The 22,967-nt window shown below is 32.1% G+C and overlaps 1 protein-coding gene across 6 annotated transcripts in view; it reads right to left on the minus strand.

Moving 5' to 3' along the window:
• USP15 (ubiquitin specific peptidase 15) overlaps positions 1-22,967 on the minus strand; it is a 157,829-nt gene that overhangs the window by 55,443 nt on the left and 79,419 nt on the right. For 4 of the 6 annotated variants that reach the window (XM_037846898.1, XM_037846897.1, XM_037846901.1 and 1 more), the window contains exons 4-6: positions 22,138-22,264; positions 17,166-17,311; positions 13,315-13,376 (exon numbers count right to left, since the gene is read on the minus strand). In XM_037846898.1, the coding sequence (XP_037702826.1) occupies positions 13,315-13,376; positions 17,166-17,311; positions 22,138-22,264 (335 nt within the window). Of the gene's footprint in view, positions 1-7,521; positions 9,755-13,314; positions 13,377-13,976; positions 14,155-17,165; positions 17,312-22,137; positions 22,265-22,967 lie in introns of those variants that run through there. The other 2 variants (XM_037846903.1, XM_037846899.1) reach the window with 2 other exon arrangements.

The following is a 22,967-nucleotide window of genomic DNA, read 5'->3' on the forward strand; positions in this document are numbered from 1 at the left end:
ATTAGGAATTCTAAATTAGGAAAAAAAAATAATCTAAATTTACTAGAGACTGAGTTATACTGAATTAAGGATGTTAAGTTTCCTAAATACAGATCACCACAACTTTTCCAGAACACTAGAACACAGCAACTGTAATCCTCTGAATCTCATAATAAAAATTACAGAAATAAAGATTCTTTATTTTATCCAATAAAGTGGCTGAGGCATATTTGTATTTTTTTTTTTCTGCCCATCTTTTGGCCTTTTTGCTATTCTTTAGCAATTCTACCTAAGGATAATATCAGAAGGAAAAGAGAAAGAAATAATGCGGAGTTAATTTGTATTTTTGTAATAATTTCTATGAAATTCCTTAAAACGCTCAAGCATTTATTGACTGATTACCACATGCCTTGCTTGCCCTTGCTAAGTATCAGGAATACAAGACTCTGTTCCCCATCTCTATCAGTGCACAATATAATGGGGGAAAATGATACGTAAGTCAAGTAATGATAATATAAGTGCTTTAACAAAGTTAACATAAAATTCTGTGGGATACAGTTCCACCATTTCAATTCTTCCTTCCAGCTATTTTAGAACCCTAGCAACTAAGAATAAGAAAATTATATAGAGATTCAGTATTCATAATCCTTTGTTAAATTCTGTCTTGTCTGTTGCTACCCCTTGCTCTAGTTTAATCACTTTCCTGCTCTTCAGGGACATCTAGGCACTGACTACCATAAGCTGTTCACGTTGACATTATGGGAAACGGGGATGCATCTGGTTGATGTTCTTGCAGAGGCTATTGCCTCTGAGTTTTTGGGACTTAGCTGGCATAGTAATTCTCTGGAGGATTTAAGTTGTAACAGCATTATTTGAAATTTACTCTCTGTATATTTACTTATAGCTACTTGTTAAATTGTAATTTGAAAGTTACCACCTTTCTGTATCTATGTTATATTTCACAATAAGGAAACAACTGGAACTATGGTACCAAAACTCATCAAAATTTTTGGAAATTTCCTATTCTAATGTATGTACTCCAATGTACTGCAATGTATTCAGTGCATTCCAGTGTATGTTTCAAAGTATGATTTCAAAGTATGATTGTTTGTTAAACAAAGTATGATTGTTAAATCACACTTTGAAAGTTATTACCTTTTTGCATTTGTTATATTTCACAAGAAAGAAATAACTTAAACTGTGGAACTACTTGTTAAATTACACTTGGAAAGTTATCACTTCTATGTATATATGTCATACTCCACAAGTAAAAAACAAAACAAAACAAAAAAACAAACAAAATAATCCTGTGGGAGCCCAAAGGAAAAACCTGGGTAGTGACAGGGGGTAATGTGAAATGATGTACAGCTGGAGGGGTAGGTGGGAACTGGAAGTGAGAGTACTCTAGGCGAAAAGAAATGCATATGGGTGTATATGGGACAGCAGAAACCAAGATGTGTTTAGGAAAATACAACTAAATTCAGATTGGCTGAAAGAGAGGAAGAAGTGATTCAAACAGAAGTTGTAGAATAGACATCATAATAAATCTTTTGGTGCTCATCTATTAAGGAATTTGGATTTTATTCTACCATGCTGGGGTATGGTGAAAGATTTTAATGGGGTTATCAACATAATCAGATTTGTGTTCCAGAAAGATAATTCTTGAGGATGAGGAAGAGACTGAAGATTGAGAGTTCAGTTAGGACTATATAAAAAAAATTACAAAGGAGAGAAATGACAAGGGTTGAAGCTAAGAACGTGGAGCGAGCAAAGGCAACATGTCTTGGATGTTTAGGAGGTGGTTCTCAAAGCGCAGTCCACAGACCCCTGAGGGTCCCTAAGACCCTTTCATAAGAGGTCAAAACTAAGTTCATAATAATACTAAGGTATTATTTAAATGTTATTTGACCTCTATCACTGGATGGATATTTGCACCGATAGTGCAAAAGTAATGATGGACAAAATTGCTGATGCACAAAGCAAAGCAGTAGCAGCAAACTAGACTAGTTTCAACATATTCTTCAGTGCCCCACAATAGGAGAAAATTCAGTTTCATTTAAGAACGTTCATGCTGAAAAAATAAAAATTGTTGATTTTATTAAATCTTAACCCTTAAGTACACTTACTGTTCCTACTGTGTGACAAACTGGGATGTTCACATAAAACACTTCAACTGCACACTGAAGTATAATTGTTGCCGTGAGGAAAAGGGGTTGTGCAACTGTTTGAACTGCAGCAAAACTAACCACTCACTCCACTCTTTTATGTAAAAGAGTGAGTGACATAGACATTTCTCTTAAGACTGGTGATGTTTTAACAAATGCACTTGTATAATGAAATCTGTCAACATTTGAAAGATCTGAATAATTCAGTAAACCAATATTTTCCAAATGATGAAATACATGAAGTTGCAAAATCATGACAGATTTTAATTTAACAGTATAATAAGTCCACTGACATGGTTTCAGCTTCCACATTGCAAATGACCTTTAAGACAAACTACCATCAGAAATTAACAGATGTAGTAGGAACAAGTTCACTGAAATGTTGCTATATTATGTAACTTTCTTGGGGTAAAGTAGGAACATGTTGGAAGTTAAGCAGTTATCTTAGGTTAGTTGTCTTTTTCTTACTCCCTTGTTATGGTCTCTTTGAAATGTTCTTTTACTGTATGTTTGTTTTCTTTTTAACTTTTTTTTTCATACAGTTGATTTAAAAAAGAAGGGAAAGTTAAAAAAAAAAAAAAAGAAAAAAGACAAACAAGGAAAAAAAAAAAAAGATTTAGTGCCCCCTTGAGGAGCCTGTGGAGAATGCAGGGGTATTCGCCTACCCCACCTCCATGGTTGCTAACATGACCACAGACATAGGGGACTGGTGGTTTGATGGGTTGAGCCCTCTACCATAAGTTTTACCCTTGGGAAGACGGTTGCTGCAAAGGAGAGGCTAGGCCTCCCTGTATTTGTGCCTAAGAGTCTCCTCCCGAATGCCTCTTTGTTGCTCAGATGTGGCCCTCTCTCTCTGGCTAAGCCAACTTGAAAGGTGAAATCACTGCCCTCCCCCCTACGTGGGATCAGACACCCAGGGGAGTGAATCTCCCTGGCAACGTGGAATATGACTCCCAGGGAGGAATGTAGACCCGGCATCGTGGGACGGAGAACATCTTCTTGACCAAAAGGGGGATGTGAAAGGAAATGAAATAAGCTTCAGTGGCAGAGAGATTCCAAAACGAGCCGAGAGATCACTCTGGTGGGCACTCTTACGCACACTTTAGACAACCTTTTTTAGGTTCTAAAGAATTGGGGTAGCTGGTGGTGGATACCTGAAACTATCAAACTACAACCCAGAACCCATGAATCTCGAAGACAGTTGTATAAAAATGTAGCTTATGAGGGGTGACAGTGGGATTGGAAATGCCATAAGGACCAAACTCCACTTTGTCTAGTTTATGGATGGATGTGTAGAAAAGTAGGGGAAGGAAACAAACAGACAAAGGTACCCAGTGTTCTTTTTTACTTCAATTGCTCTTTTTCACTCTAATTATTATTCTTGTTATTTTTGTGTGTGTGCTAATGAAGGTGTCAGGGATTGATTTAGGTGATGAATGTACAACTATGTAATGGTACTGTAAACAATCGAAAGTACAATTTGTTTTGTATGACTGCGTGGTATGTGAATATATCTCAATAAAATGATGATTAAAAAAAAATAAAGAAGTTGGCTGTCTAAGGAAGAAAAGTTAAAGAATGGCATTTGAAGGGAAGTTTATGGCTTTTGTTTTAAAGATGGGAGTGGTATGTTTATGTTTACAGGCTGAGGGAGAAAACAACACTGGAAAAGAGACAAAAGAATGAACTAGTATATGTGTGGCAGGAGATTAAAAAAAAAAAAAAAAAGGAAAAAGCAAGGTATAGGCAACATTAGAATAAATACTTCAGGTACAGAGATTGTCCTTAAAAAGAAAGGAGATCAGAGAGAGAAGGATGGATGTGGTTGCAAGTTAACTGGAATTATGATAACACTTTTTAAAATGCTGATACAGTAATTCTTGATAAATGAATATAGTTCTTGGATACCAGTTAGAACATCTACTTTTTCTGATTGTAACTTCTGACCTAGTTCACATAGCACAATCTACCTAACATATGGGGAGTTAATTTCAGGTTTAGAGGCAGACAAGTCAGTCTATGGATTATAACCTGGACTCTTCAGCTCGCTTTCTTTTGACATGATTGGGAAAGTACACCATTCATTAACAACTCTGCTCTAGTGGCTTTCTAGAGAGAGAGAAAAAAATGCTTAGAACAGTATATACAGACACGAAGTCATTCACCTAATATTAAACTACTTTTGGCTAGTTTGGGCTAGGTATTGTATATAAAGCAGGGATTCATTTGTTAAAACAAAACAGAAAAGGGAAAACTCATCATTTAGTTGAGGTGGTTTTATGAAGGAAAAAAATTGGAGTATCTGAATTCCCCTGCCCAGTATCTCAACTAAAAGCATATATTAAAAGCTAAATTAATACTCTGAGCTTCTGACTTCAAAAGCAAAACAGCTTGCTCTTGGTAAGTTAACTGACCATTTAACACACATGGAAATTTAATAGCAAACTGAGTAACTAAAATTTAAAGAAGTTAAATCTGGATGCTGACATAGTAAAACAATTATGTAAAGACTTATATAGATATTTGCAAACCTGACACTATAAACAAACCTAACTATAAAATTAACATTATAAAACAAAAATTATTTTATCTTAAATTCTCTGCATTTCTAATAATCATACAAAGGTAAATTCTTAGAGAAAAACAATTTTAAATCTCTTGAAAAATTAAACACTTTTACTGTTGTGAGATATAGATGAGTTCAGTTAAACAAGCATTTCCAGTGTGTCTCCTATATGCCTTATGATACACAAAGGAGAGTTAAAGGGAATTTATATATAAATTGCTTTTCATAGCTTTCTTTTTGTCCCTTATTTTGACTGCTTAATTTAACATACAGTATTTATGACACAAAACATTCCATTTAAAAAATTGAAATTGAAGCCCCCTCTTTTAACTGTATGAATCTCTGCACCACACTTGCAACCCATTTTTATTTTCAACTTTTTATTATGGAAAATCTCAAACATACACAAACCCTCATGAACACAATATGAGTCACTCATCTTCAAAAATGATTAACATCCTGCCATCCTTATCTCATGTACAGTCCCTTCAACCATCCCTCACTTCTTTTTTTTCTGGATTATTTTAAAGCAAATCCCAGACATCCATACTTTCACCTGTACTATTGTAGTAGTGTGCATCTCTAACAGAAAAGGGATCTTTTTGTTTTAATCACCACATGCCATTATCAGTTCCAATCTAATACCCAGTTCATGTTCAATCCCCCCACGCCTGCCAGTTGTCTCAGTGTCTCAAAAATCTCCCCACTCCACACACCACACAAAAAAGTTGGTTAGTTTGAATCAGGTTCCAAAGTACAATCTGAATAATTGTGAAGGCCCTTACTGTTGCTACCAACTAACTTTTCCTCTGGTTTCACTTACTGTGACTACATCCATTTCCCCTTTGCTCTGATTTGTGTATCTATTTATATAGTTAACAGTGATTTATATTTATTAGTGTAAATTGTTCAAATTCTTTTTGGAGCAAACCAGGAAAGAAAGGAAGAGAGGGAGTATCTAATTATTTTTGAGATCTCCGAATAAGGAGCATCCATATGAGAACTCAAGACTTAAATTACATTCACATACACATTTATAAATGCAATATACTATCTAAATTATCTTACTTCCATTAAATCTGGACATGGCTTATAAATATTTAATTTAAAACTGCTTAATGATCTTTTGACTATGACCATGCTGTTTGGAGAAATGGTATTAGATTACATATTAGCTTTCAACAAAAGTAAGTAGGGAAAAGTTTTAGATGTAGAAAAGATTTGTCTAATCTATGTGCATTTTCAACTTTTACAAGGAATGGCCACTTACACACTCAACCTTGAACATTAAATTGAGGAACCTCTAAGTACAGTTACGGGGCAGTGTGCTTATGCACATGTACAAGCATTTCCAAAAAGGATTTGGAGTTCAGACAACTAAAACAAAAGAACAAAAACAAAAACAAAAACCAGTTCATTGGTAATTAGCAGTATAAATGAACTTTATTTTAACATTATTGATATCTTTGTAATTAGGTGACAAATACCCCAAAAAAGGTATGTTTATTTAAATAACCAAAAGACATATCTTAAAGTAGTTTCTCTGCCTCTCCAACTAAACACCACTTTATCTTTCTTCTTTCAGTACATTTCATGATAAGTGGTCTATACCAATTGTTCCATTTTCTGACTAGAGTTTTCATTACCTTTCCCAGTTATATATTTCTCATTTTCACCATGCTGTTGACTAGTTTAAACAATGGTCTCCAATTTGTCAAAACATGTTAAACCTCTCTGTCCTTTTCTCCCTCCTCTTCTCTGGAACACTGAGCTCCTTAATATTCTCTTTCTAGAAGCCCCTTTCCTATGGTTTCTGTGACAAAATGAGATGCAAGTTTTCCTGAATCTTCATGATTACTCTCTATTCGATTTTTCTATTCTATTCCATCCATTACTTAGGGACTCTCTTTAAAGCTTAACATATGGTTATCTATATTTTTTGATTAAATAATATGTGCTTATAATTCTCACTTCTAGGGAATATGACTTTACATTTGCAGTTCTCATTACTCTCCAACTTTAAAGCCTATTTTTAATTGTATCCCAAGCACTTTTGTGTAGCTGTTCTGTTAACTCAAACTGTAAAGTCTCAGAAAAAGCCAAAAGCCATTCTGTTTTTTAATGAGAATAACAAAAATAAGATAAAATGAGATAAAGGACAAAAGAAAGATTAAAATATTTGAAATGTCTTTTAAAAATGACAACAAATTGCAGATTTTGGGATATTACCCTGGGTTTATGGCTTGTAGGTTACATTGCAAATTGAAGACTGTTATTATTAAAATGCCTGAATATGAATAATTGACAAGGAATGACAGGCAGTCTCTTGAGCCATCCTCTCAATTCCCACAAACCAAAATTTACCCCTCTTGCTACTTCCAGCATTTGAACAAGTTAAAATTGATAATATATAAACTTTTACAGGAACTTTATGAGTTTCTTTTCTGTGATTTATGATAACCATACCTCTTAGAACCAAAACCAAATCTAGTATTTCAAATAAGCAGAGAACCATCATTAAAAAGTTTCAGTATAATTAATTAATGGCTAAAATGTAATCAACACTTCATATGATGCGTCTTCTAAAATATATTTTAATCAGTTTTTAACCAAATAGGTTTATGCATCTTCTCTGAATACAATTATACAATTAATCTTTAACTAGGCTGCAAATAAGGCTTAATAATACTCTGAAAAGCCTAAAGAAATATATGTCAAGATTCTCTACCTGTATTTAAAGAGGTACAATGTCTATACAAATTGTGTAAAAAAAAAAAAAAAAAAAAAAAAAGTAAAAACAGAATATTGCAGTCACCCAGATGTTTATTATTTATCATTACCAAAAATATGCAACGGTTATATTTATAAAGTGCTGCTTCTCTCCAAGTAGAGCTACACAGGGACAGAGTGTTGTAAAAATATTATTACGGCACTAGATTAAGTTTATACTTAGGGTTTCAATCATCAATTTGGAATTCTGTTAAGCAGAACACAGATGGCAGAGGGACAATGTATGAGTAAGAACTCCTGGCTCAGTTTTCCATTTGCTTGTTTTCTACCTCTCACTTTTTATCTGATTGATTTGAGAGTCTTCACTCCATGCTGCCTAGTCCATGAAAGCCGCCTCTTCAGAATCATCAAGGACCCTTAACCTTTTTTCACCAAATACCTAATTCACATATGTCTGTCACGATTTTTTGAGTAATTAATGAAAATACAGAATTAAATAAAATTCTCGTGCCACCCTCACAAGAGGGTATTTTTATTTATTTCAAGAAAATAGCAATATTTGGACCCTTTTCTTTCTATATTAAAAATCTTTAAGGTATTCTTTGAAATAATTATGCATAAATGAAACTATACAGAAAAGATTAATAGTACAATTTAGTCAAAATTTAATAAAGCCATACCTAGGTTAGAAGTCATGGATAAGGAATAAGCTGTTAATAATAAACTTACTGGTAAAATAAGAGGTTTCTCCTCTTTAGGAAGTTCCAGGTTTCCACAATTACTTACTTTAAAACATTGGGGTGGGGGGCAGGAATACAGGACTTAAGTATTCACCCATCTTCGATCTAACAGATTATCGACACATTGTCATTGTTCTTGGAAAGAAATGGTCAAATTTAACAGAATAGAAAAAAATTAGGGGGGGAACTTTTTTCAAAGGTATCATTAGAAAAGATCATGTATTTAAGATGTAGAAAGAAATGAGATGCTTACAGATTAGAAATGTAAGGTCTGAAAAAACCAAGTATTGGAAGAGTATTTTTAAAATAAAGCATGAATATAAGGATGAAAACTTCCAATTATATCTTGGTATGTAGCACAAAAATCCAAATGGAAAACATTTAAAAAAAAATCTCAATTGTATTTTTATACTCCACAGTTTATTTTGAAAACAATCTCTGATATATCCAAATGAATTTGAAATTACAGTTATCTCAAAGGACACAGAAATTACCTGTATTCTCCTATAAATGAAACACTGATAAAAGAAAAGTTAACATATTTTTTAAAGACTTCAACATAATACAATTATTTTTTCCAGCTATTTTTCCTATCTAAGCCAATATATGTTTGACATTTGGACTATATGTGCATTTGTCAAAGTGAGTGTTCAGATAAAACAGCATATAGTGTTCTCTCTGCTTGTAATTAAAATTTCAGAAGCAAAGTGGTCCAAGTGGGAGCAAATAGTTGACTTCCTTATGAAATAAACTAAACAAAAATTAAGAATAATCAAAGGTGCTAAAGATTAATTCCATAAATCATTCTCTCTCTTTCCTATTCTTTTAATATACAAGTGTGCACTATGGTTGTGTGTGAATTAGAATACTTCCAATCAAGATCGTGAACTCCCATGTCTAGGAATATGTAATTCAATAAAAGCCCCTGGGGTAAAAAGGTAATATAGGTGAATAGAGGACATCTGTCCATCAAGTTATCCATATCAACTTACTAAAGGGGTAGATTATTTAAAAGTCTCAGTGGGCTCAGATATTGGCTTGGGCCTTAAAATGATGTTTTATTTCATTTATTAATATCATAATTAAACATATTAGAATTCTACCTGTCACTGGATTAGTATTTTAAGGTTAACATTGGAAAGAAATGGTTGTGTTACAAAATACACACAAAACATTATATTCTGTGATTCTACTACGTTGTTTGTTCTGCTATTTTTGTAATTGGGGCAAGATAAGAGATCCAATTTGTTTAAGAACATTTAATATACCCCATAAACTGTATGAATTAAAGATTTTTGTTAATTCTCCTGCCAAACACAACACTGATTTCCATCTACAATTATTTTTTAAGATAAAACAGTGAGTCAATTGGAAAAACAGCTGTGGCCTTGAACTATGAAACATTACACTTTAACAAACTGATTAAGTATAAAACCTAGAACATCACTGTAAAGATGTTAACATTGTTGGCATTCGGCAGTGAATGGATGCAGACTTCTCCAAAAGTGCTTTGCAGCACCTAACACACTGCTGGTACACAGCCTCAAAGGCGGAGTCAGTCCCATCATAGGAATCTGCAATAGTAAGTTGTTTTTGTGGATTACAGCTATCAATTTTAGCTTTGCAGTTTTTAACTTGATTATCTTTTCTATTTAAATCTCTCAGACTGCTTTCATCCATACACAGCATATAATCTAAAGTGGCAAGGTCTTCTTTGGTAATTAGCCAAGCAACATGATTTACAGGAATATCATGCTTCTTCGTACAAATTTGCCCTCAATAATCAAGAGAGTTTCCTATCTCATATGTGGATGTTGCAGCACTGTCTATCCTCCAATAATCTGAAGTATTTTGATCATTACAACTTTTCTGAAAACTGCTTCTGCAATGGATGGCTGATCAGCACACTTAAAAAGAGCACCGACTTGGGCTCCTGCACTGCGATCTTCTCAGGCGCGAAAGAGAGGCACAGAGTGACCAAATGGAAAACTTTTGAGTAAAGATTTCTTTAGGTAGGTTCTCTTGGATTTCTAATATAGACTTTAGGCTACTTCAGGCAGCTAATTTCAAAGTATGTATTTTTTTAGAATTACAGGACTATGTGTTTTAAACAAAATTTTATTTTACCCTTAATATTTTTGAACATATAACATTTCTTCTCAATTTAAGTAACCCCAAATTTACACATCAGCCGAGGATACACGGTATCAATACTGATGAAAATGGGGATAGTACAATCTAAGGATTTTTGGAGCACTTAAGTTCCACAGATTTTAGTGGTATACAAAAGTCAGACATGTAAGATACTACCATGATTTCTTTTAGTGAACATATGCCTACAGCAGTGACGCATTTTAGAGTTCATAAGAAGCACCTAAAATGCAGATTCCTGGGTCCACCATAAAGATCTGTATTCAGATGATCTGGGGTGAGGGCTCTAAAAGGTGCTGCCTCTGGAGGATTACACAGTGCATGTTAAGAAACATTATTTATACTATTTCTCCAAGTGTGATCATTATACCAAACATTTCCATCACCTGTTAGCTTACTTTCAGTGAAATTCATGAGCCCAACCTGATCTACACAATGAGAAACTCAGGTTAGGAGTAGGAAACTCTGATTCTTTGTTCCATCACCATATTATAGATTTTAATGATGTTTCCTCGGCTTTTCACTCTCTGAGTAGGAACTGGTTACACTCAACAGCATGACTACAGGACAGAACCCAGGTTACTGATATTTATTAGAACTAGCATCTTCATGACACCCTGAAGGGCATGGGTTGTCTCTTGACCCATATGAGGACAATTTCTAATAGTATAAAACAGAGTTTTCCTGTATCTTAATATTTTGATGTTTCCTCTTGAGGATTTAAATTAATGCCCTCTGCTGGAGATGAATTTGCCTAAGTGAAACATGCTTATAATGTGATTTCTATGAATACAGTCACTATGTTTGTCTGGGTCTTTTTAGCTGGCATTCATCCAGATAATAAAATCTGTATCCTTGCTTTTACTATACATATAAATAAAAGTGGTACTTCTCACATTTTTATTATTCTGTAATTTCCATTCCTATTTCCCTTCCCTACAGGTGCTTACTCTGTCCTTCAAAAACATTTTATTTTTATGTAACATGTTCTGTTCTGTGCACATAATGGTATTGAAATATAAATAGTTTTTTTTTCCTCTCAACTGTATGTCTTAAAGCTTTATGTAGTTTTAAAGATCTCACTATTGTTACTTCTACTCATTGCATGGTATTTCACAGTTAAAAAAATAAACAACAAAAAGCAAACAAAGACAAAAACCACCTTGTTGTTATTCACTCTACCAGTGATGGATATTTAGCTAGGCTGTATCCACAAACAATGCAGGTACAAATATTATTTCCTCAGAGATTTGCACAAGAATTCCTTTGAGAAATATACCCAAGACTATTAGTGTTGGGTCAGAGGGCATTAAGCATTCCAGATGTAATTAAATACAGACTGATTTAAAGAATGGTGGTACCAGTTTACATTCCCACCATCAATGCGTAAGACCTCCTACATGCTACCAACACTTGGTATTAACAACCTTATTAATTTTTTACCATTTTGATGGGTATAAGGTTGTATGTCATTTTGTCATCGTTTTCTTTTTTCTTTTTAATTACTAATGAGTTTGAACATTTTCTCATGTATCTGCCAGGACTTGCATTTTGCCTTCTGAAAACTTTGTCTATTTTTCCAAAGCCTTTTTTGTTTGTTAACTTACAGCCACTCCTCATATATTGTAGAATGTATTCCCTTTTAGATGCTTCAAGGCTGGCATTTGATTCTTGACTTTGTATATGATGCTTTAACAGAAATCCTTAATTTTTATGTAATTCAAATACATTAATTTTTCTTATTTTGTTTTGTGATCTCTAAGACACAGATACACTCCAAAATAAACTAGGAAAATCAACAGTGGTTCCGAACTAAAGACAAAATGTGAATATTCACAAAGAAAATATTACTTTCATATATCTTCATCAACCACAAAATCTGTAAGATTCTACCCCATGCTTCTAATTTCTTCTTATACTAAGTTCTAACCCTGTATTGCATTTAAGTAGGGTAACAATAAAAATTACTTCAATGTAATTAATATACTTAGGTACAGTCTACTGAAATATTAAAAAACAAAAAACTTCACACATGATAGAAAGGATAGAGAACCATTTCTTAAAAGTATATTTAATCTTTTATATAAATTAACAGGTCTTTCTCTTTTATGTGCTATGTAAGGAACTACTAAAATATTAGCAATTTAATTAAAAAGCATTATTTTAAGGATTTCAAAAGATAGGCCCCCAGTCCCCTAATAGAAAATATGGTATTCCAAAAGCTCTGAAACCTAAAATTTTTTCACAGCCATTTCAGGTAAAGACCTAACCTGAACCAATAAGAACTACTCATAGTCCTTATTTATCCCACTTAGTGTGAATATCTGCTGAAGAAATACTGATGTTTGATTACAGGGTGCTGCCCTAGATGCCACATAAATATTACAATCATAAGTGGTATAGGTACTGTATTACTTGTCAAAGATCTGAAAAACCTGAACATAACAACACAGTTATTCCTAAGTTTTTGTGATAATGGACTGTGGATCTGATTATTCTAAAACAGTAAAAAGGATTTATAGTTCTTCTTTCCCTTATTTACCACCAAAAGCAACTCTTAATCTTTCTATTTCTACGTGTCCTTTTATATTCTAAAACACATTTAAATAAAAATCTTACTTTCACATTGGATTCATTTTGATAAAGAGCATTAACTTAACAGATACATATAAAAAAAACCTCAAAAAGCTTTTTAAAAACTGAACAAAATATTTAGTGATTTGACTAGACAATGCAAACTTTCTCAGTTATAAATTTATTTATGCTGTATTTTATTCTAAAAGAGATTTGAAGTGGAAGCCTTTTTAATTATAACATATTAAGTACAAATTTAGATAACTTCTATTCTAAGAATTAAATATTAAAATTGAAAGAAGGCATGTATTTTTGCAGCATACAATTAGGTTCTACTGTCATTCTGGATTTCAATGAAACCAAAGGCTTCAAAATCATGCAATAAGCCATAGAAAGTGGGAGCACTTACTTAGGAGTAGAAGGACCCCTTGGCCATGTTCCATCTTCATTTTTCTGTTCTATCACTAACACCTGCAAATATGACAGTAAAAGGGTGTTTTTCTATATCACTCCAGAGTTAAGTAGCATTAGAAGATTAGTTGAATATACTGAGAAACTAAAGTAACTGTGATTACTTAAAGGACACACCAGACAGGATGAAGAGGTATTTGCATTTTGATTCCAAAGCTTGGCAAGAGAGACAAAAAGACCTTAAATGTAAGAAGTCAGCAATGAAGAAGATAAACTACAAAGAAAATCATCATTGCTTTACTGACTTATACGTATAAGAAAATTCAAACCAAGTACATAGAATATAAATTCCTTGAATTTAGAGAGTACATTTTCTATCTCTGTATTTGCACAACATAGTACTGTACAAATAATAGATGCTCAATAAATAGTAGTTGTTAAACATACTTATATATGATTTTAGCTAACTATTATGCTAATATTCAGGATCAGTAGGAGAGATAATTTCAAATTACATATTATTATTTCTTAGGGGCTTTGAAATTTGTCTTTATTTACATTATCACTGTGTAAAATATACAATCTTTTAACATATAAATGATTGAGTCACATTTGTGAGAATCAGACTGAAGTTCCATGAGTAAGGTAGACAAAAATCACCTCTAATAAATGGAAAGCAGGCTGAGGCAGAGCTATACTTTATTCTAAAATATCCCAGAATCCTTCTTCACTTCTTCCAGTCTAAAAGAGAAGCCTTCCTTCTAGGTTTTTTGCTATGGGGGGGTTTGTACAAAGAAGAAAAACTAAGAAAAATAATTAAATTAGCAAAATGAAATTGTAATCTCAACAAGAAGGTAGTATGTAAATTTCATGGAAAAACTGTAATATAGACAATATGACAAATTTGAATATATTCTATAATATGTTCAGCTTCATTAAAGATTTTTTTGAAGTTGCAATTTTGTAATGTACTTTACATATGCTTGGTAATATATTTTTGTAGACTATATGTTTCATGCCATTTATAAGTGGAAACCTAGATCCTAAAAATGTAAAATGAAAACTTGTTTTGGAATATATGTAATAAACAATAAAACATTTATTTAAAAAATACTTATGAAACCATGTTGTTGAAAGAGCATGATAATTAAAATATAATTGTCTTTAAAAAATTAACATTTCATACATTCAACACACACAGTTTGTATGTAGGATATAAAAAATAAGTGTACCATGTACTTACCATCCTGATCCTCACTGATCACATTCCTCTCCCTCCCCAACAAGGACAATTAACTATTTCCTTAATTCTCAGATTATCACTCAGACATAGTCTTTTCATATACTTTTACAGATTTATAAAAATGAATTTAGTGAATTTTAAAATCCTGAATAAAGCTCTTCTTGACTGCAGTTTATAACTATAAAGATGTCTCTCTCTATATATAATTTTATGGTCATTTGAAGGGCTTAAATCAGTTATAAAACAAGACTTTACCTATGGAAAATTTCAGAAGTATGCATTTAATGCCATTGTGTATGGTTTGTTTTTTAAATGGAGTTATTAAAACCGAAACAAGAATCATGTAAATATTTGAAGTTTAACCATAACATTTTAACATCTAGCAGTATTTGTAATTTAAAATCCATTATGTTTTTACAACCACAGATTGTAATCTTGAAGGCCATCAGAAATGGTGAATATGACTCCTTTATTCAAATGTGTCACTTTCTGAATAAAATACTGCTTATGACTAAATTTTAGAAAGGTTTCAGAATGTACTTAAATTGGACACACATACACACATTTTAGGAGGCAAATGCTTTAACAGTGTGTATCTGTTTCAATTTCTAATGATATTTTCAATTTCAGTTAAAAAAATAATTTAAAAGTCCAGGATAGTATTTAGCACATTTATCATCAGTCAGAAAAGAACTGTTATAAAATCTGCAAAATTTAACATGTATTCTTTGAAACATTCCTATCCCAAAAGATTAAATGTCCTTGAGGATATATAATTTTCTTTCTATTAATAAATTTCTTCTCTCATCTACAATCCAATAAATGTGTTCCTATCAAAAACACCAAATTCTTTAACTTCTTGAAGTGTTTTCTAACACACATTATGGAGAGAATAATATCCATTACATAGGATCACTGAAAAGTTTTAAAGAAATACATTATACTCTTGAAGCTACCTCAAGGCCTGTTAGATGGTGACCAAAAAGAGATGTATGACTACTGGAAGACAGAAGGAAGGAGTTGGTTGGCTAGAGAAGCTAACAGGTGGAGTTCCAAGGTCCTTCAGCTTTCAACAGACTAATTCTCCTTTCAATTGTAATACACATTTGATTTTGTCAGATTTTACTTAAGAATATAATGGCTAAAATAAGTCTGAAAATCATTGCTTTTTTATAGCCTAGTACCATACTTGGCATATAGTAGGCATTTAATAAATATTAATTTCCCTTAGTTCACCTGAATTTTTCATAAATCAGTATTTTATTGATGTCAGTAGTAATTTTTAATAAAACCAAACCAAACAAAACAATAAATAGGACACATAGTCCAACCAAAAGAACCTCACAGTCTAGCCGGGGAGCTCAACATATAAATAACTCATATACATAATGAATGCTACAAAAGACATCTACATAAATCATTATGGAAGTATTATGGAAGTTAAGGGAGCATGTTTTCCCTCAAGTAGAAAAAATCCTATATATTTCAAAGGATACTGAGAAAAAATTGATAAGGAAAGGCTTAAGAGATACAATCATATCTGAGTTGGAATTTGAAGGATGAAAAAAAATAATGTGGCTATAGGCTACATGATGGAATGGGATGTTTGAGTATTTTGATGATTAAAAAGAAATTTTTGCTGGATGGGTGCAGTGACTGGGAAAAAGTATACAATATGCAAAATCAAAGCCATATGGAATAGCATAGTGTGTTTAGGGAACCAAAAGCAGTTCAATTTGGTATTGTTAAAGTATAAATCAGTAGGTAAGAATAAAGTATAAATCAGTAGGTAAGGATAAAGTATAAATCACAAGGCAAGGATAATGCAAAGATGCTGAAAGACTAAGCAAGAGATCAAACCACGATTTGAATGCTATACGATTATGGTGCCTGAACTTTTTTCCATAAACATTGAGTAGTCAGGAAAGGTTTATGAAAGGGAAATAATAAGGTTTACATTTTAGAAAGAATACTCTGGCAGAAATTATGGAAAACTGAATAGACATGTAGTAGACTGGAGGCAAAGTGATCTGTAAAGAAACTATTAAAAAAGACTAACTCGAGATAATTAGAAGGTACAAGCAATACGACCTGCTGTTTGTGTTTAAAGTCTCCATTTCTCAACAGATACATTTACAAAATTAGGGGTTGATATCTTCTAACAGGGACTGGCAAACTAGGATCCACTCCAGCCCGGCACATGATTTTGTAAAACTTTTACTGGAACACAGCCATACCCATTTGTTCATGTATGGTCTCAGCTGCTTTCGTGCTACAATACAATGGCAGAGTTGTAGTTGTGACCAAGACTGTATGGCCCACAAAGCAGAGAATATTTATTATTTGGTCCTTTACAGAAAAAGTTTGCTTACTGTCTTATAATATTAGTTTTCATTGAAAACAATTTCTTTTTAACAAATAGATTATTCCCAAATTAAAGAAAGGAAGAAGTTATAGCCAGTGACCAGGAGGGATAAGGAAGAAGTAAATTAAAAACAGGAAAACAGTAAATCCATTATATATTGTCAGAGCATTCATTAAAGTTTGTGAATTCAGAAAGCTTCTTATACAGAAACCTTAAAACAAATAGTAGTTCTAAACAATACCTGTCCTTGGTATAAACCAGCATCCTGAATGGTGCTGTCTGGTTTATTCAGTGGTTCAAATGTATTACTCATGTATTTGTTCCACAATCTGGTTTCCTTTTCATCTGGAATATTGAAGATTTTTCTTATTTCCTTTTCAATTGTATCTAGATTTAAGGAGGAAAGATATGTAAATATAGCAAATATTTTTAAATACTGACAGAATAGCAAGGATAGATAAATAAGTAAGAAATATATAGACAATGATAAAACAAACAAACAAAAAAAAAGGTTTTTAAGACCAGGTGTGATTTTTAAAGAAAAAAGTGGTAATTCATAACTGATTATGTAGCAAAATTAAGACTTCAAAAGGTTAGAGTTCAATCATACAACATTAAAGATAATTTATGCTTTATAAGATGCATTTTAACTCTTTACTCATTAAAAATTATTAGTCTTTCTAAAAATGAATTTTATTATTTCTGATTAAAGAAATAATTTTTTTGACTGCAAAACATCCAGAAAATACTGACAAATATAAATAAAATATCTACCTAGAGATAATCACTGTTAACAGTTTATTTCTTTCAGACATTTTTTCTATTAGTACACAAACACACATATTTATAACATAATATGTATAAACATATATGGAAATTTCCTCATCACTGAGTTTTGCAATGCACTTTTATATGGGGGAAGAACATTACAAGCAGAAGATATAGCAATACAAAGCCCTGAGGTGGGAATGTGCTTGGTATGTTTTAGAACAGCACGGCACACCAATCTGGTTGAAGTGAAATGAGTGAAGGCGAAATGAGACCATAATGGTATTTGGTGGTATCATGCAAAATTTTGAGGGCCATGAAGGGATTTCCTATTTTATTCTGGGTAAGAAGGGAAGCCATTGAGGGGTTTTGAGCACAGGAATGGTATGATCTGACTGACATTTTAAATGCTCACTTTTGCTGCTATGTGGAGAACAGACTACAGGGTGTCAAGAGTGAGAAATCAGGCTACTACTACAGCAATCCAAACCAAGGTGCCGGTGATCTGTTAAGAAACTATTAAAAAAGACTAACTCGAGATATTTAGAAAGTATAATCAATAGGACCTGCTGTTTGTGTTTGAAATCTCCATTTCTCAACACATACATTTACAAAACTAGGGGTTGATATCTTCTAACAGGGACTGGCAAACTGGGATCCACTAGGCCTGGATCCTAGATTCTGAAGGAACTGCTACGAAGATGTGCAGCTGGATTATATGCAGGGTAAGAAATAAAAAAATCAGAATGAATCCAAAGTTTCTGGCCTGAACAAATGGAAGAATGCAAGTGCCAATTACTGAAATGGAGAATGACAGGATAGCAGGTTTGGGGGGAAAGGAAAGGATCAGAAGTTTTTAATTTTATACAAGTTACATTACATCTAGAGATGCTTATTAGACATACAAGTGAACATATGGAATGGTTGAAACTGGACTTAGGGGTGAATTTTGGTTAGGACACAAAATTTAAAAGACATCAAGATGCAGCAAGTATTTAAAGCTAGAGGACTGGATGAAATCACCACAGAAAGAAGAGGAGATCCAAGGTCTGAGCATGGAGACACTTACATGTTGAGATCAGAAACATGAGGAGGATCTTACAAAGGACTCTTAAGAAGAATCAGCAAGTGAGAACCTGTGTCCTGAAAGCCATGAGAAGAAAAACTGTTTCTAGATGGAAAAAAATGGCTAATTATGTTAAATTTTGCTGGCAGGTTAAGAAAATGGAAGAATTATAAATCAACACTGGATTTGGTAATGTAGAGGTAAAGAGACCATGACAGAAACAGTGCTAAGGGTTATGGTAGATTGAATGTCTGATGTAGAGGGCTCAAGAAAGAATGGGAAAAGGAAAGGCCAGAAAGCAGGATGACTGAAATTGAGCTTTAGTGAGTACAGTTATAGATAATGTATAAGTCTAGGGTATAACTATGGAAATTGGTGGCTGATGTTGGTTGGGCAGAGGTCATGATCATTAAGAGTTGAGAAAGTGAAAGAAATGAGAGAATGCATATATTTTTCTACATATTAATACCACCTTTAGTTACGGTAAAGCATGAGGTAGTATTACTTTTAATAAGATGCTAAGCATTTCTTTTAATAAAATATTAAAACACAAAGCATTTTTCAAGAAGTTTTATTTAAAAATTATTTTTTCAGTGGTACCCTTAAGAAAAAATAAAACTTAAATTTTATCTGTCTTACTGGAACATCTTCAATGCCCAAATATATCAATTTACAGAGGAAAGTATTCCAAAGCAGAGTATTTTGCTCTGGTATGGTATCCCTATGGCTACTATCATTTTGATTATTAATCAATGCAGGCAGTGAGAGCTGAAATAGAATATTTTATTAACCTGTAAACAACCAAAAACAGGTACTTATATTTCCTAATTCTGTTTATATAATTTATATATCTATATTTCCTATACATAGCAATTTTGATCATTTTTAATCAGGGTTTTTAAAAAGACCACAAAGGAGGAAAACATATATCTATCCTTTCCTTATTTTTCAAAATTCTGTTTCAAAACTCAGTTTCTTAACAACAACAAAAAAAAGAATCCAATTAATACCTCCTAAATGAATGTTACTTTAACATGTGCAGATTGTGTAAAGCAACAATTAAGAGATCAAGCTCTGGTATAAGAGACCTGGTTATGTAGTTAAAATACTGGCTCTACTCTTTGGTAGCAGGGTGAAGCTAGGTAGGTTACTTAAACTTTCTATGCCTCAGCTTCATCATCTATAAAATGTGGATACTGGGTTGTTGAGGTGTAAATAGGAAAATTCCTACAAAGTACACAAAACGTAGTAAATGTTCACTAACTGTTAATTAATATGAGTACTATTCCATGAAACCTCTAAAATTCCTGACTTGATTAATTTTCGTATTTGCAAATATTTTTCCTTAAAAAGTAAAGTCACTCTAATATAATATAGACTGTCATATTTAACAACTAAGATCTATAGAAAGAAACTGTGACCCAGTATACACATGCATCTGTTAACATATTGTTTTTAAATTTTCCATTCCATTCCCTTTATACACCAAACTGTTTAACAAACCAACAAAGCATCAACAACTCACAGTTTGAAAAACATTGCTGTAATACAATACAGAACTATATAAAATTTAGTACCATAATTTTATGGTACATATCCAATATACGCAGCATTTTAAGGTATTATTATATTTTAACTATGTGGATTAAAATCTAGGCCAGATGAAAAACTGTTCGAAGCACAGATTGTATATATTTCTTGACACAGTTCTTAACGTGAGAACTCTAAAATGCTTGTTTTGAATTCAGAAATTAAATAAGTTTCTGATCTTTATACCCTGGATATTAAAAATACTATTCAGTAAAATAATGTTCAAGAAGATTTCTGATGGCATCATGTTTATGTATAATTTTCCTACTGAAATGAGGTAAAGGAGAGAAGAAAACACCAAACTAAAAATAACTAGAAAGCATTATCTGTATCAACTATTTTAAGAGGTAGCTTCTCATTTGTATTACAACTGGCTGAAAATTTTAGAGATTAGTGTATGAATTAATTTTAACAGACTAGCCTCGTTGGGTAGACTTACAGATTGTTATTGTACAGTTTTAATATCATGATCAACGTATTTTCCAAGTATCATATTGAAAATTTTCAGTTTAAATATGTATAAATGTTTTATTTTTCTGAATATGTGCCACAGATCTGGAAATTTTAAAGATTAAACAACTTGTCCATAACAACAATATGGAATTTCTAGCATTTGAAGCATTCAACTTCAGAAAAATGACTGAGTTTCTTGACATTGTATCTCAAACTTACAAATGTTCCAACTCAATAAAGAGGTAGAAAATAAAAAATTTATAACACAATATTTTATTTGGTATAAACAATGGGATTAGTCAAACACTGGGTAAATGAAGAATGGTCTTATATCATGAAAAATACGGATTAAAAGTATTTTCCTGCCGTGAAATGGATAAATGGTGAAAGCCAAATGTGTTTACGAAATTCAGATATACTCTGCTTTACTCATGGATATCAGTGGTTTTAACTGAAGTGTACTTAATGACTGGTTCCAACAATGGTAATCTATAAAATGCCATCATTCATAAATTTGCTAAACTTTCTCCCTTGGTGAAGAACTCTGCATAAGTGTCCTATGTCCTCCACAGTCCACTTTCATTTTTCAACAAGATCAATGTTATTATCATTAATCTTACTTTACAACTTTATTTGAAAATAGCTGCCTTTTACAATTTTTATTTTGAATTGTGCTTCTTGAAATAAAAAGTACTATAATTTTGTTTATAAATCTATAATCATTTATTTAAAAAAACACTTTATGCAATACATTCTTATCTTAAATTCAAACATGGCTTTGAAATATAATGAAGAAAGACATATCTATACCCATATCTATAAATCTATTCATTTGTCTCTCTGTCCATCTGTGTATCTATAGAATTTGTATTTGGTACTACGATACCATAACTTACTCAGTGTAAAAATAAAAAAAATCAAAGTGTCATAATCCTGTTAAGTCTACTGCCTCATTTAATTGTATTCAGAGATCAAAAGGATAAATTGAGAGAAAGAAGGAAATAAACAATTGTCATTTTCCATGCTAAAAAGGATAAAAATATATATTTAAGTAAGCTGACAGAGTTTATAAGCACCATTGCTCTATTCTCATTTATAGTCACATTACAAATATGACATGTTTTCCAAATGCTAGATTAAAACAACTTTTTTAAGTCAAATGGTTCAATTGTTAAACTCATCTAAAAACTGCAAAGTAAAACAAGAAACAAAAAATAATCTGGGCCTAAGATATATTACATCTAGCCTGGGAATTTGCAATATATAAGTATAAATGCATAAAATAGTTATCATCTAATACTAATCTATAAAAAAGAGAGACAGGCTCTGGCATTACCTATTGTGTCAGCTTTGCTAAATCTTCGAGTTACAACATTGTTCATATTTCCATTTTCACAGAGCTTCAATTCTGTGAGATATACTTCTACCTTGCAGTGCTTTACAAACATACCCTGTTCAACCACCTACAAAAAAAAACAAAAAAAAACAAAAAAAAAAACACACAAAATCAGTATCATCTATATATATTTTACTCTCTTTAATAGCAATGTTTCTCTAAAGAGACCTTGGAAGAAAACTGAAGATCTCCAATGAAAAACGATAACTATTAAAACCTGTCAATATAAAACAAAAGGTATTGGATAGTTGTAATTAGAAAACAAGAAACATTTTTGGAAATTTTAATATTTAACAGAATATAAACAATTATGATATAAACATTAAGTGAAAGTTTGGAAAGACAGTCTACTGATCTATGACTATACTTCGGTACACTATAAATAATGAATCTGTTCAGTATTTATAAGAGAGTTTATCAAAAATGACTATATTTAAAATATATTGTTTTAATATAGCTCTGATTAAATACAGACATACTTGTAGCTTTTAGTATTTGACCTTCTGCAGAAATCCTTTAAAAACCTCATTTTATAAAATTTCAACTACCAACAGCTGTAATATCACTCTGTATGTTAAAATAAATCTTTTAAAATAACTCTAAATTACTTCTGCCAAAATATTCAGCTATGCTCCTGTAACTGATATATTAGTTTTCCAGCCTAAGATGACCTTTAAGTGCACACAAAATAATACTATGCAACAAATTAAAAAAAAAAAAAAAACAGCTGTTAAACATGCATCTTCTAAAATATAAAAAGAGAAAATATG

The sequence above is a fragment of the Choloepus didactylus genome, chromosome 8 (assembly GCF_015220235.1).
Source record: "Choloepus didactylus isolate mChoDid1 chromosome 8, mChoDid1.pri, whole genome shotgun sequence".
NCBI classification, from domain to species: Eukaryota; Metazoa; Chordata; class Mammalia; order Pilosa; family Megalonychidae; genus Choloepus; species Choloepus didactylus.